This window comes from Rhinatrema bivittatum, chromosome 10 (genome assembly GCF_901001135.1).
Source record: "Rhinatrema bivittatum chromosome 10, aRhiBiv1.1, whole genome shotgun sequence".
Lineage (NCBI taxonomy): Eukaryota > Metazoa > Chordata > Amphibia > Gymnophiona > Rhinatrematidae > Rhinatrema > Rhinatrema bivittatum.
In genome coordinates, this window is record NC_042624.1 from 60,694,160 (window position 1) to 60,708,040 (window position 13,881).

The window sequence follows — 13,881 nt, forward strand, 5'->3', positions numbered from 1 at the left end:
AATCTGTTCATAGCACAGCCTGCACAGTGTAGTGTTAGAGGTGATTTCTCTCATAGGCAGTGGATTTCTCTCATATAGTGGAGTATGAATGACTGGTTGATTGGTGTTTTGCACAGGATTTGAAGAGAGGTCGGACGGAGGCTCACCTGTTCTTCAGCCTTTGCTTCCTGCCCAAAGTCCTTCAGACAGTGTTGCCTATGATGATGACTTTATCTCTTCACAGGGCAGTGGAAGTACAAGAGATAGACAGGTAGCTCTAGAACGTAGGTAAGTTTGTGTTGAAAATGTAAGGGTTTCATTAACTCCTGACTAGATTCCTGTATTCTCTAAATTATAGCTTCCTTCGTACTTTGTACCAGAGAACCTGCACATGGAAGCCGAGGGGTATCCAAAGAATCTCTATTTCATGTTCTAGACTGTTCATGGGTATAAAACTAGCCAGTGCGAATGGAAAACTTATCTTGGGAAATAAATACCTTCTATGGGCTTAAGATGAGTTAAATTAGGGAGAGAGATTGTATATCTCTGTGGTCCTAATTTAGTAACCAAGAAGAAGAAAGCTTTTGACAAAAAACCTGAAAAGGTAAGAAGGAAATGTAATTCAGTATGCAGGCTTTCTAAAATGATTTACACGCACATATTCACCAGGGCATATAGTTAGCATATTACTTCCCAGGATCAGAGAGTGTTAGCTACAGCTAGCAAACATCCATTCAAGTTTGATATTAAATATCATTTATTCTAGCGGTGCTTAAGTGAAGCAACTAAGACTGAAACTACATATAAAAATTAAAAAAAAATCAAATGATTTGAGATTTAATGGAAATAGTGTATTATTCATATAAGTTATCATATGCAGTCAATAACAATAAAGTGTAGTAGGCAGTTTTTTTTTTTTTACCTCTTAGTGGAATTGCCTATGTATACTGCTTACTTCAGTAAGATATATTTCTTGAGAAGTCATTTGCTACAGTACTTATATAAAGCTGTACTCCTATCTTGTGCTTGCTGGAACAAAAGGTGTCTTATTTGACATAGATACACTCTAGCACATTGAGGTTCTTGGTGTAAGAGCTGTCATTTTCTCACTCATTGAGTCATTAAGATAATGGAAGGATAAATGCTTATACATGAAATTTTTTTCCTGTGCAGCTTCTCCCATGCTGCACTACCAGTGCCATTTATATACCAGTTGCACGCATGCAAACTGGTCAGTTTTTCATGTACTTGGATTTAGCTGTCCTTACTGCATGGGGTATTTTCCACAGTGCTGTTGTGAAGCCATAGGATTGGTTAGTCATGTTTAGGGGCCTTTGTTTTCAGTTTTTATTGTATTTTTATCCTGGGAGTTTCAATGTTACAACAAAAGAAACTAGTGGGAAAAATTACTTTTCTAATGATTTTTCTCCTGCTTGATTATAACAATCCATTTTTCTACTTTTTTTTTGTTATAACATTGAATTTACCAGTTAAAAACTGAAAACAAAGATCCCTAGTCATGTTGTATAAAATCTGAATTTCATGGTGCTTATGCATGGTGATTGGTGATTAGTCTATCTAGCTATAGTTTTATTCCTGGGCTTTCTCTTTGCTTGTGCTGCTCTTGGCTAATTTCAAGAAAGTGTTGAGATTTGAAGTTTTTTCCATCTTGTCAGTGCTGGAAGCAGTTCTAGTCTGGAAGAGTTACCCAGCAGAAAGTCACCTTTTGATCTTCGCCCAGTGGAAATAACTTCCCAACATTCTTCAAAGTCCCGGTCTGCAGCATCTTCTCGCTCGTCAGCCTCTTCCAAGAGGAGAGGAAAACCAGAAAGTAAGTGACTTACTCACTTGTCAATCCTGAAACCTCTGGAATGAATGATACAACTTCTAAATCTCAAATGTATCATTCATTATTAGTGGGGAAAAGTGAATTCAGAAATATTAATTAAAAAGGAGGCTGAGCACATTTTTATTTCTTATTTACAGTGCTTGGATAGAATTGACAAATGGATACATGTGGCACTAAGGTGGCCATTCTTCTGTCCCCACCATTGCCCTTCAAAGTGAATTATCAGGAAAATGTTAAAATACCTGAGTAGAGGAGTTTTGTTTTTTTGTTTTTAACTTTGAGATTTTCCCTCTCTGGTAACAAGTTACCGTATTTTTCGCTCCATAAGACGCACCTGACCATAAGACGCACCTAGGATTCAGAGGGGGAAAATTAAAAAAAAAAAAAAATTGTGCTAAACCGGCTCTGCGTCTGGGCGTCTTATGGAGCAAATTAGGGGAGTGCATAGTTTTTTTTTTCTCCCCATTTTGTTTTTGGGTCTGGGGAGGGCCATTTCGGTCCACTCCCCAGATCAGAAAATTTTTCTTTCTGTGGGAACCCCCAAAACCACCCCCCCCATCCCAACCCTTTAAATTAACAACCTCCACCCCCCTGACCCCCCCCAAGACCTGCCGAATTAATTTCCTGCAACCCCCCACCCTCCTGACCCCCCCAAGACCTGCCAAACGTCCTTGGTGGTCCAGCGGGGGTCCAGGAACGATCTCCTGGGCATGAGCCGTCGGCTGCCAGTAAACAAAATGGCGCCGACGGCCCTATGCCCTCACTATGTCAGTGAGACCGACCGCTGCTATTGGTCGGTCTCAGTGACATAGTGAGGGCATAGGGCAGTCGGCGCCATTTTGTTTACTGGCAGCCGACGGCCCACACCCAGGAGATCGTTCCCGGACCCCCGCTGGACCACCAGGGACGTTTGGCAGGTCTTGGGGGGGGGGGTTGCAGGAAATTAATTTGTCAGGTCTTGGGGGGGGGGGGGGTTGTAGGAAATTAAGTCGGCAGGTCTTGGGGGAGTCGGGGGGGTGTTTGTTAGATTTTTGTTTGTTTTTTTTTTTATATTCGCTCCATAAGACGCACATACATTTTCCCCCCACCTTTGGGGGAAAAAAAGTGCGTCTTATGGAGCGAAAAATACGGTACTTGCCACTGGACTTTGCTCCCAAAGTGTGAATCACTCAATTCTGGAAATCTTAGAATTCTTGTTATCTTACTCATTTTTTAGTTTATACTTAAGATGCTATGTTGGAATACATTGCACCCATTATAAAAGTGTCCTCTGAAATACTTTTGTATGTTGACTGGAAAGCTAAAGATGATATTAAAATATATTGTTGCTAATTCAAGGATGACCACATCATTAAGAGCAGAGTATACTGGTCTAATTGGGTTAAATCGCACCTTTTAAAATTTGTTTTTATATTCTGCTTTTCATTTTATTTGCAGGTGATATCCTAATTTACAAAAGATTCCTACTTTTGGCAGTAGCCAGTTTTAAGCTTTTCACAACTTGTTGGCTAAATAACTGATTAGAAATACACCAAAGGGAAATGGGAGGCATTTAAGATTTTAAAATGTTACCTACCAAAAAGTGTATATAACTAAGAGACTAATATAAAGCAAAAAGATAAATCGATGTGTGTTAACTAAGTCAAGAAAAACATGCTTGAAGAAAGGAACATTAAAATGGTGGTAGAAAAAGCTTTAGAATACTACAATGCATGAGACAGTTTGAGAGTAATCAGACAAAATAAACAATGGAAGAATTGTTGCTGAAGATAGCAAACCCAACAACAAAAGGATCTTTAAAAATATTGACAACTAAAGGATAAATAGGGACCTTCATTTTTAGTTTTTATTTTTACTGGGAATTTGAGTTATGACAAGAACAAAAACAAGAGAAAATGACTATTTTTTCTGGGTAAATAGTTTATTTTGGTGGACAGAAATAAGGATAGCTAAAGAGTATTAAACAGATTCTCCAAGGACAAGCAGGATGGTAGTCCTTACACAAGGGTGACATCATTGGATGGAGCCCGGCATGGAAAACTTATGTCAAAGTTTCTAGAAATTTGTCTGAGCTTCATTAGGCATGCTCAGTATGCATTATACCACGCATCTACGTGGGGTCCCCTTCAGTCTCTTCTTTTCCCTGGAACCTGTTGTTGCGCAGTCGGGTGAGAGCCTCACTTTTCTCAACTTTTGGGCCTTCTGGACCTGTTTTTGGGTAAACTTTATTTTGGCGATAATATTTCTTCTTTGCCTTGAGCGGTCAACACAGGGTCCCCCCTCAGTTCTCCTTTTAGCGTCCTAGATAAACTTACCAATAACTGAAAATTCTATTTTCGCATCGATACCCTGGAGTGGCGGTGCATTTAGTGTCTGCTGGCAATCGACTGTTTCCGCCATTGATTTCGTTCTCATGTCCCTTTTATTTTGTGCCATGTCCATTCCAGGATTTAAGCAATGCCCCCAGTGCACGCAGACCATACTCATCATGGAACCTCATGATAAATATGTCCTCTGCCTTGGGGCATCGCGCGACGTCCAGAGTTGCAGCAAGTATAAATATAAATATAATATAAAGTATAAATAGGAAGAGCCTTCCCTATTCCTAGCCCTACAACTTAACTCAGAATTATTCTCATCGACTCTGTAAATGAACTAATTCTAAAGCATACAAATATGTCGCAACGAGACTAGATCCTCCGCCCCCCCCCCCACATCTTCATTTGTATATAGTAATTTATCTTTATTCTCCCCTCTTTATTTCTTTTCCCCAGTTCATTTGCCCTGTGTTACAATGTAACTTTATGCTTCCTCAACTTCCTCAAAGTTGTCTCTTGTTGTTTCTGTTAATTGCTTAGTTCGATGTAAACAGAGTTGATTTGATCTGTATCAAGAAATTTGGTATATAAAAGCCTTAAATAAATAAATAAGTGCGCAAGGATGACCTCGAAGGGACGAAAGATCCGGCTTAATAAGATGGAGTGCCTCTTCAGGCCAAAGAAGTCCGAATCATCGGCATCAAGGGACCTTGGTGTCGCACTAATGGACACCGAGCCATCAACATCAGTGGGACCAACTGCTCCATTGACACAGACTGCAGGAAGGGACACCAGAGACCAGCCATTGTCAGATTCCTCCAGATCGAAGATATCTGGTTCCTTATCGACCTTGGCACTGGGGAAGAACCATGCCAAGCATTGAAAGAAGCTGAAGAAGCATTGGCATCGGTCCCCCCCCCGTCGATGCACAGGGATGCGCACCAGTTTCTGCTGTGATGCCCCCAAAATGACCTCGCGGCGAGACCACCTGTCGTCCTCTCATCTATGCGAGGGTGCGCCATGGACTTTATTGGTCCTGATCCAGCCACCGAACCTCCTCTTGGTCCAAAGAGGATCTGGTCACACCTCGTCCCACTCTGTGTTGGCATTGGTGATGTTCGAGGAGGAACTGGAGAGGCATGGGCAGCTGGCCATCAAGGTGATGTATGACATCTGCATTGTAGCACTGATGGCACTGGCACAGTCACTTCTGAAGCTGCTGCTGGCATCCCTGCACATGCTCATTGGCATATTACTGATCCAGCTAGCAACGGTTCCTGGGATGACATTAATGCTCTGCGGGGCACCGCCACCACCTCATGCTGATCCGGTTGTCATTGCTGTCTCCTCAAAGGAGGAAGCTTCCCCAGACCGGCAAAGGCATTGGGGCCTACGTCCCCACGTCCAGTTCGATCGCTGCCTGCTCCACTGGCGAAGGCCGAGCACCCAGGGCGCCATCCCCATTGGGGATGAGAGTATCTATGATCCCTGCAGGGATGACTCATCAGGGTCCTCCAGTGATGCTTCCGTTGGTCTCCCCTCGGATCCATCTCCCCCAAAGGAGTGAAGGAAATTCCTGCTGGAGGACCTCATTTTCACAGGTCTTGTCAGGTTGATGGCTGAAGCCATCTTCTTTGTTAATGACTGAAGAGGATACAGGCATAAAATGTTCAATATCCTCCAGTTCATGGAGCCTCCCAAGGATATCGTGGCAGTCCCAGTACATGAGATCCTTGTGGAGTTACTGTTGAGGATGTGGAAACACCCCTTAACAGTGCCTCCCGTGAACAAGAAGGTTGATGCAGTTTATCTTGTCCAGAAGACTCTCAAATTCAACAAGTGTCAGCTGCCCCACTAATCTGTGATAATTGAATCTGCTCACAAGAAGGCCAAGCATTCTTGACCCATTCCTCGTGCCCTGGGGAAGGATCACAGAGCAATAGATGCTCTTGACAGGAAGGTGTTCCAGGGAGCTATGCTTATTGCCCACACAGCTGCTTACCAGCTTTATGTGAGCCAATATATGCGGGACATCTGGAAGCAGATGCAACATGTTGCTGAGAAACTGCCTCGGCAGCAGCTAGACACACTCTGGTATATCTGCGGGCCTCGGATTATAGAAAACAATATAAGACTGTCTCTTATTCACAAAATATTAAATAATATGACAAACTGGATGGATACAACCATATCTTTCCAAATCTCAAGGCGATCCCTACGATCCTCTAACACTGGTCTTCTTGAAATACCACCTACGAAGAGATCCTGTCTTACCTCAACAGAACAACGTGCATTCTCAATTGCTGGTCCAACATTGTGGAATTCACTTCCTATTGAATTAAGACTGGAAACTTCTACTCAAACCTTGAAAAAGAATTAAAAAACTTTACTATTCCTAAAAGCTTTTCCAATATAGTTTTTATAATTATATATTAATTTTTACTCTACTTATTCTTTTTCATTTTTCCTCTCCACTATAATTCTATTATTCTATGTAACACAATTATTTTTATATTCTTCACATTGTAACTGTTTATCTTTTTTGTTGTATGTGAACCGATGTGACGGATATGACTGAATGTCGGTATACAAAAAACAAATAAATAAATAAATAAACATAAAGAAGGCAAGTAAATTGGGGGGGGGAAAACCCTATCTAGTACTTTTATGGGGTTCATGCACAGTGGTGCAGTTGCCTCATCAGAATCTGTTCTCCTTAAAAGGAAAGACTAGATCTCTTTCCTTTGTTGGAGTGATTCTGTTGAAAGATCTCTGGATCACTGTGTGTGTAAAGCTGTGAAGGGGACGGTGGGATGGAACAGAGGTGATTTATTCAATAACATCCTCCCTGTACTAAGCTCAGTTGCTCTGGGTTAAGAGTATTGTGAAGGCACAGCTAAGCCTCCATGAAGGAGGGAGGGAGGGAGCCCAGCTCATATGACTGTCCCGTAGGGAGTGGGGGGATTGGGGTGACTGTCCTGGACTCTGTACTTTGGAAGGCCATGCGCTGCTTTGGTAATCACCCTCCTGATATCACCCTGTTTTTGCGTGCAGTTTGCCAGGAGTTGCAGCAGCCCAGGAAGTGGTGGTGGAGACCTCGGGCACAGAAGCAGACTGTCCTGAAAGATTCCACCCCAACTTCCAGGGGCCCCTTAAATCTTCAGTGTCAGGCAGGGGCCTGATCCAGAAGCTTCATTGCTAGTCTTCTCTTCATGCACGCTGCCCCAAAGGGTCAGCCCTGCCAACTAGTGAAACAGGAAGGAGATGGCAGCTGCTTTTCTGGAGCCCAGGAAAGAGAGAGAGAAAAATATATTTTTAGCAGAGAACTGCACTATAAGAGAAGAGGGTAGAGAGGAGAGAGAAAATGGATGAAAATTGGGGTGTGATCAAGGGACAGGATACAAGGCAGTGGAAGAGAGAGGCTGGAGATGGGAAGAACACTGCACTGTTGCACTACTTAATTTATAGGCTACCAGCCACCACTATGCTTTAATGTATATTGTATATTGAGTATTTTGTTTATATCATTTGTAATAGTGACAGACTTTTAACTGCTTTAACATCTTACTCTTTGGCTCTGTTTTTTTTAAGGGCTTGAGTCACTTGGCAATGCACAGCACCTGCCATTAGAGGAAGACAAGCCCCCATCTTGCTCGGAATTTGGATCCCAACCTGGCAGAAAGCCCATTCAAAGCAAACCCACCTCTCCTTCTCAAGACCATGAGCAGAATCCAGAAACAGATAGCACCCTTGAAGACCTTTCCGTACGTTCCTTTGCAAGGTAAGATTCCTTTTCATCTGTTTTCATGCATATGTGATTTAAACAATGGAATCAGTTCTATCTTGTTGCAGAGGGTTTAGCAGAAAAATGTGTGTTTGTGTCTATTCCTCAGGTAGATGTGGGGATTACCACCTGGAACTGAAAAACAGGGACTTGATGTGCCAGGTGGTACTTTGTAACCTGGACTGACCACTGGCAGAGACAGCATGCTGCATTCAGTGAACCAGAGGTCTGACACAACATGGCACTTTTTATGCTCTTATGAATTTATCAGCCACTAAATTGGCAAATGGATTGTGTTCACATATTTGTTTTCAAAATATAATATCTGAATTAAATTTGTTTAAACAAAAAAAGAGAAATTTATTTAGGAGCTATTCCCACCCAACTGTATGATCTTGATTACACTTGATGACAAATCAAGTGTTTGTGGTTTGTCATCGAGCTTAATCCTCCTATAGCAGTTTTGCCAGTGTATTTAGCCGTCCTCTCAATAATTGACTTCCTTGAATTTCCTGTTGGATTTAATGTCAATAGCAGTTATGGAATTCCAGCATAATGATATTCTGGATGATTTCATTATTCACTGGAAAGTTACAAATCCTGTGGAGTCTCAGCACTCAAAGATTGTACTGAGATGTTGCATTTAAAGCAAATTGAAGGCTGGGCATATGAGAAGGAACTCAGAAAAACATAAGAAATGCCATGCTGAGTCTGTCCAAGGTCCATCGAGCCCAGCATTCTGTCTTTGACAGTGGCCAGTCTGAGCCCCAATTACCCTGCAGATCCCCAATAGTCTATCTGTTTCTTGTATCACACTCACAGGGATAAGTGCTGGCTTTCCAAAGTCTAACCTGGCTAATAACTGTTTATATACTTTTTATTCAGGATCTTGTCTAATCCCGTTTTGAACCTCACTGTTGCCTTGTCTTCAACAGATTCCATAGCTTGATTGTGCGCTGAGTGAAAAAATACTTCCTGTGATTTGTGTTAAATCTACCAGTTGCTAGTTTCATGGAGTGTCCCCTAGTCCTAGTGTTTGAAAAAGTAAATAACCATTCCCTATTTATGTATTCCACCCCATTCATGATTTTATAAATCTTAATCATATCCCCACTGTCATCTCTTTTCCAAGCTAAAAAGCCCTAATCTGTTTAGCCTTTCTACATAAAGGAGTTTTTCTATCCCTTTTATCATTTTTGGCACCTTTCTTTGTGCCTTTTCTATATCTACTCTATTTTTTTATTTTTTTTTATATGGGGCCAGCAGAAATGTACGGTTGCACCATGAATCTATACAAAGGCATTATGATATTCTGTTTTATTCTCCATTCCTTTCCGAGTAATTACTAACATTCTATATGCCTTTTTTAAACCTTTTATTTATAGAAGAATTTTTGAAATATTACAACACGAAAGCAAACAGCTTGCACTTTCCAGTATCAATACAAGTGAGAACATGCAGACAAACAGTACAGAATCTAGCATAAAACATAGAAAGAGAGCAAGGTGTACTCTCACATTTTAAGCCATAATGTGTCCTGAAACATCCCTAAATACAATCATACTTATTTCTCACCCTTTTTCACAAAGCAGAACAGTTCAGTGTCCGAAATGTCTGTGGTTTGTGACACCAGTGTTCCAGACATGAGTTATATTTCCAGTAGGTAGGAATTGTGAAACAAGCAGACATGAGAAGTTGTGCTACCGACACCCAAAACTTGGAGGGCATTAGAGACTTCTCCCACCTTCCCAAGAAGCTCAGGATAGGGGCAGTAAGGACAGGAACATCAATTATATCAATGATTTCTTGGGTTCTTACAAAAGAACATAAGACTTACCATACTGGGTCAGACCAAAGGTCCATCAATCCCATTATCCTGTTTGCAACAGTGGCCAAGCCTGGTCACAAGTACCTGGCAGAATCCCAAGGGGTAGATAGATTCCAAGCTGCTTTTCCTAAGAATAAGTAGTGGATTTCTGCAACTCTACCTTAATAATGGTGAATGGACTTTTCCTCCAGGAACTTCTCCAAACCATTTTTAAACTCAGCTACACTAATAGCTTTCACCACATCTGCAATGAATTCCAGAGCTTAATTATGCATTGAGTAAAACAATTTTCTCTTAGTTTTAATTGTATTACCCAGTAACTTCATTGTGTGTCCTCTGGTCTTTGTACTTTTCAAAAGAGTTGACCGATTAATGTTTACTCGTTCCAGTCCACTCATTATTTTATAGAACTCTGTCTTCTCACAGGACAAGCAGGATAGTAGTCCTCACGTATGGATGACATCATAGGATGGAGCCCAATCATGGAACACTTTTGTCAAAGTTTCTAGAACTTTGACTGGCATCTACTGGGCATGCCCAGCATGGCACTAACCCTGCAGCCAGCAGGAGTCCCCCTTCAGTCTTCTTTTTTTCTGCGCAGCAGTAGCCACGCGGTTAAGGAGCTCCACAGAGATTCCTGACAGGAATTTTCCTCACGGAATTACTGAAAACTTTCTTACCCCACAGGGGTCGTCTCTTCAATTTTTTCAAGCTGCGGTACCCCGGTAAGTTTTTTACCCGTTTTCGGTCGATTCCCGTCGAGTTTGGCCCTCGCGGCCTACTGGCCGTTGACTGTACCGCGGCTCAAATATTTCAAGGCCATGGCATCGGGGTTCCGTCTGTGCCCGGACTGTAACCGCACCATGTCCATAACAGACCCTCATAAGGTCTGGGTAATGTGTCTTGGATGTGAGCACGATGTCCAGACCTGCACCAAATGTGCCCTAATGACAGCAAAAGGTCGCAAGGCCAGAATGGAGAAGATGAAACTTCTCTTCCATGCTCAAACCCCGACGCCGCTATTGCATTGAGGTCGTCAGAACTGGCACTGTGCACTTCGCGCCAGTATCGACCACCGTCCGGTGACCATCCGGCATCGACGACTTCTTGGCCTTCAACTCCCTCTACTCCACCTCAGGACCGAGGGGATCGTAGAGAGAGACATCGACATCGGAAATCTCAGACCATCAAGGGAGCGAAATCATCAACCTCGCCATCGTCTGAGCCGCTATCGAAGAAACCCCGTCCACAAAAGACACCGACCTTTTCTGCGACTGGGTCACCGAGGCAACTCTCACCCGGATGGGTATTAGGAGCCGCGACTCCGCCTTTAACGGTGGGCCCTCCGGCTATGCCTCTGTCTCCTTCTCCCCTTCCAGAGCCAGGGCTGATTGCTCCAGGTCTCCGTGAAGAACTGAACCGGATGGTTCAGGAGGCCATCGATTACAAGTTCCTCCGGCACTGACACCGGTGCTGATCATGGAGCCAACCACCGACCCAATTCTGGCAGCGTTGGCCCCGCTGATCTCGAGGATGGAAGCACTTATTGCCGCTTTTCCACCGATGGATCCCGGGTCACAGATGGTTCCGGTGCCCTCTCCTCTTACTTTGTCATTGGGAGGAGAAACACCGTTCTGCATCCCTCCATCAGGAGTCTTACTGATGCCTCAGCCATCAATGCCGATGCGTCCGATGCCCTCGATGCCTGCATCAGTGCCTTCGATGCCTTCATCGGTGCCTCCAGTTCTTCCTTTGATTCCTTCAGAGCCTAGACCTGGACCTTCAGGAATTCTGCCCCATCCCCCTCTGGTTCCTAGAGGGGCAGGTGCTGATTCCGATGATACCTGGACTGATGATTCTTCACCAGGCACCAATGACTCGCCTTCACCACCTTCTCCTACTGAAAGCAGGAAGCGTTCTCCTCCTAGTGAACAAGGGCTTTGAGGCAGGCAAGCATGAGATAAGATCATCTTACAATATCTTTGACACTGCTACCAGGGTATCTGCAGCTGCTATTTCGGCAAGAAGATGGGCCTGGCTCAAGTCTTCGGACCTTCACCCTGAAGGAAGATTATCCGACCTGCCCTGTGTAGGAGACAATCTGTTTGGCGAGCAGATTCAACGGACAGTGACGGAACTCAAGGAACTCATGAGACCCTGAGACAGCTCTCTCTGATGCCTTCTGAGTATTCCTCAAAACAACTTTTCCGAAAGGACACTAAGAAGTCATTCTTCCGTCCGAAGAAATCCTACCCACCACCGTCTAGAACTCGTTCTACGAGACTTTTCCAAAAAGCCCAGTCTCGTCAACTACGAAAACAAAAGCCTCAAGCAGCTCCTTAGCCGGGCCCTGCTTCCAGTTTTTGACTCCTGCATAGGGAGCAGCAGCCAGCTTCCACTGCCACAGATACCAGTGGGAGGTCGATTGTGCCATTTCAACAACAGGTGGCACTCAATCACCTCAGACCAGGGGTCCTGGCGATAATCGCTCAAGGTTATCATCTGAACTTTCTCTCCATTCCACCGGATTCCCCACCTCTACCGACGTGGAGAACATCCGACCACTCCATCCTCCTGGAACAGGAGGTCTCCCTCCTCCAGGCCAAAGCAATAGAACCAGTACCCTACTCTCAGCACGGCCTAGGGTTCTATTCCTGGTACTTTCTAATCCCCAAAAATTGGGAGGTGTTCATCCAATTCTGGACCTACGTGCCCTCAACAAGTACCTCCATCGAGAAAAGTTCAAATGGTAACCTTGGGTTCTCTTCTTCCTCTTCTGCAAAGAGGAGACTGGCTTTGCTCTCTAGACCTCCAGGACACATACACACATATTGCAATAACTCCATCTCATCGCAGATACCTGAGATTTCTGGTAGATCCCAAGCACTATCAATACCAAGTGCTTCCATTCGGCCTCGCGACTGCACCACAAGTCTTCACAAAATGCCTCGTAGTAGTTGCAGCCTTCCTCAGGACTCAAGGTGTTCACGTCTACCCCTATCTAGACGATTGGTTCATCAGGGCTCCCACTCAGCAAACTGCTCTGTTGTCCCTACATCTTACCTTACACACTCTGATTTCGCTAGGATTTCTCGTCAATTACGACAAATCCTACTTAGTCCCATCTCAAACTTTATCATTCATAGGGTAGACTTGGACGCCTTGCAAGCAAAAGCTTTTCTGCCTCGACAGCGAGCTCTCATTCTCGTCTCTCTCGTACATCAGCTACAGTCACAGCACCGCACGACTGCACGCCACTTCCTCATCCTGCTGGGACACATGGCGTCCTCAGTTCAGGTTACCCCAATGGCCCTGCTTGGCCATGAGTCATGCAGTGGACTCTAAGGTCACAGTGGACTCAGTCCATTCAGCCCCTGTCGACCATTGTCCACATCACTGACTCCGTCAGTCTCTAGCTTGGTGGAAAGATCAGATCAATCTCCGCCAAGGCTTGCCCTTCCAGGCTCCAGACCCTCAAATAATTCTCACCACCGATGCTTCCAACCTCGGCTGGGGAGCCCATGTGGCCGAACTGCAGACACAAGGATCTTGGTCTCCAGAGGAAGCCAAACACCAAATCAATTTCCTGGAGCTTCGAGCAATTAGATATGCTCTCAGGGTATTTCAGGATCGCCTGTCCAATCAGGACATCCTGATTCAGACGGTCAGCCAGGTGGCCATGTGGTACATCAACAAACAGGGAGGGACGGGCTCCTACCTTCTGTGTCAGGAGGCTGCGCACATATGGGCGGAGGCCCTCTCCCACTCGATGTACCTCAGGGCCACCTACTTGCCGGGAGTGGACAAGGTGTTGGCAGACAAGCTGAGTCGCACCTTTCAGCCGCACGAGTGGTCTCTCAACCCCTCCATGGCGGACTCGATCTTCCAACAATGGGATTACCCTCATATAGATCTCTTTGCGTCATTTCAAAACCGCGAAAGTGGAGAACTTTTGCGCTCTCACTCGCAGCCAACACTCTCAACCAAGAGATATGTTCTCCCTCTCATGGGCGACCGGTCTCCTATATGCATTCCCTCCACTTCCACTTCTCTCAAAGACTCTCGTGAAGTTACGTCAGGACAAGGGAACTATGATTCTGATAGCACCTCACTGGCCACGCCA

The 13,881-nt window shown here is 44.3% G+C and overlaps 1 protein-coding gene across 5 annotated transcripts in view; it reads left to right on the top strand.

Moving 5' to 3' along the window:
• Positions 1-13,881, top strand: part of CEP350 (centrosomal protein 350) — a 358,722-nt gene that overhangs the window by 134,040 nt on the left and 210,801 nt on the right. For all 5 annotated transcript variants that reach the window (XM_029617504.1, XM_029617506.1, XM_029617505.1 and 2 more), the window contains exons 13-15: positions 117-267; positions 1,656-1,810; positions 7,738-7,927. In XM_029617504.1, the coding sequence (XP_029473364.1) occupies positions 117-267; positions 1,656-1,810; positions 7,738-7,927 (496 nt within the window). The remainder of the gene's footprint in view (positions 1-116; positions 268-1,655; positions 1,811-7,737; positions 7,928-13,881) is intronic.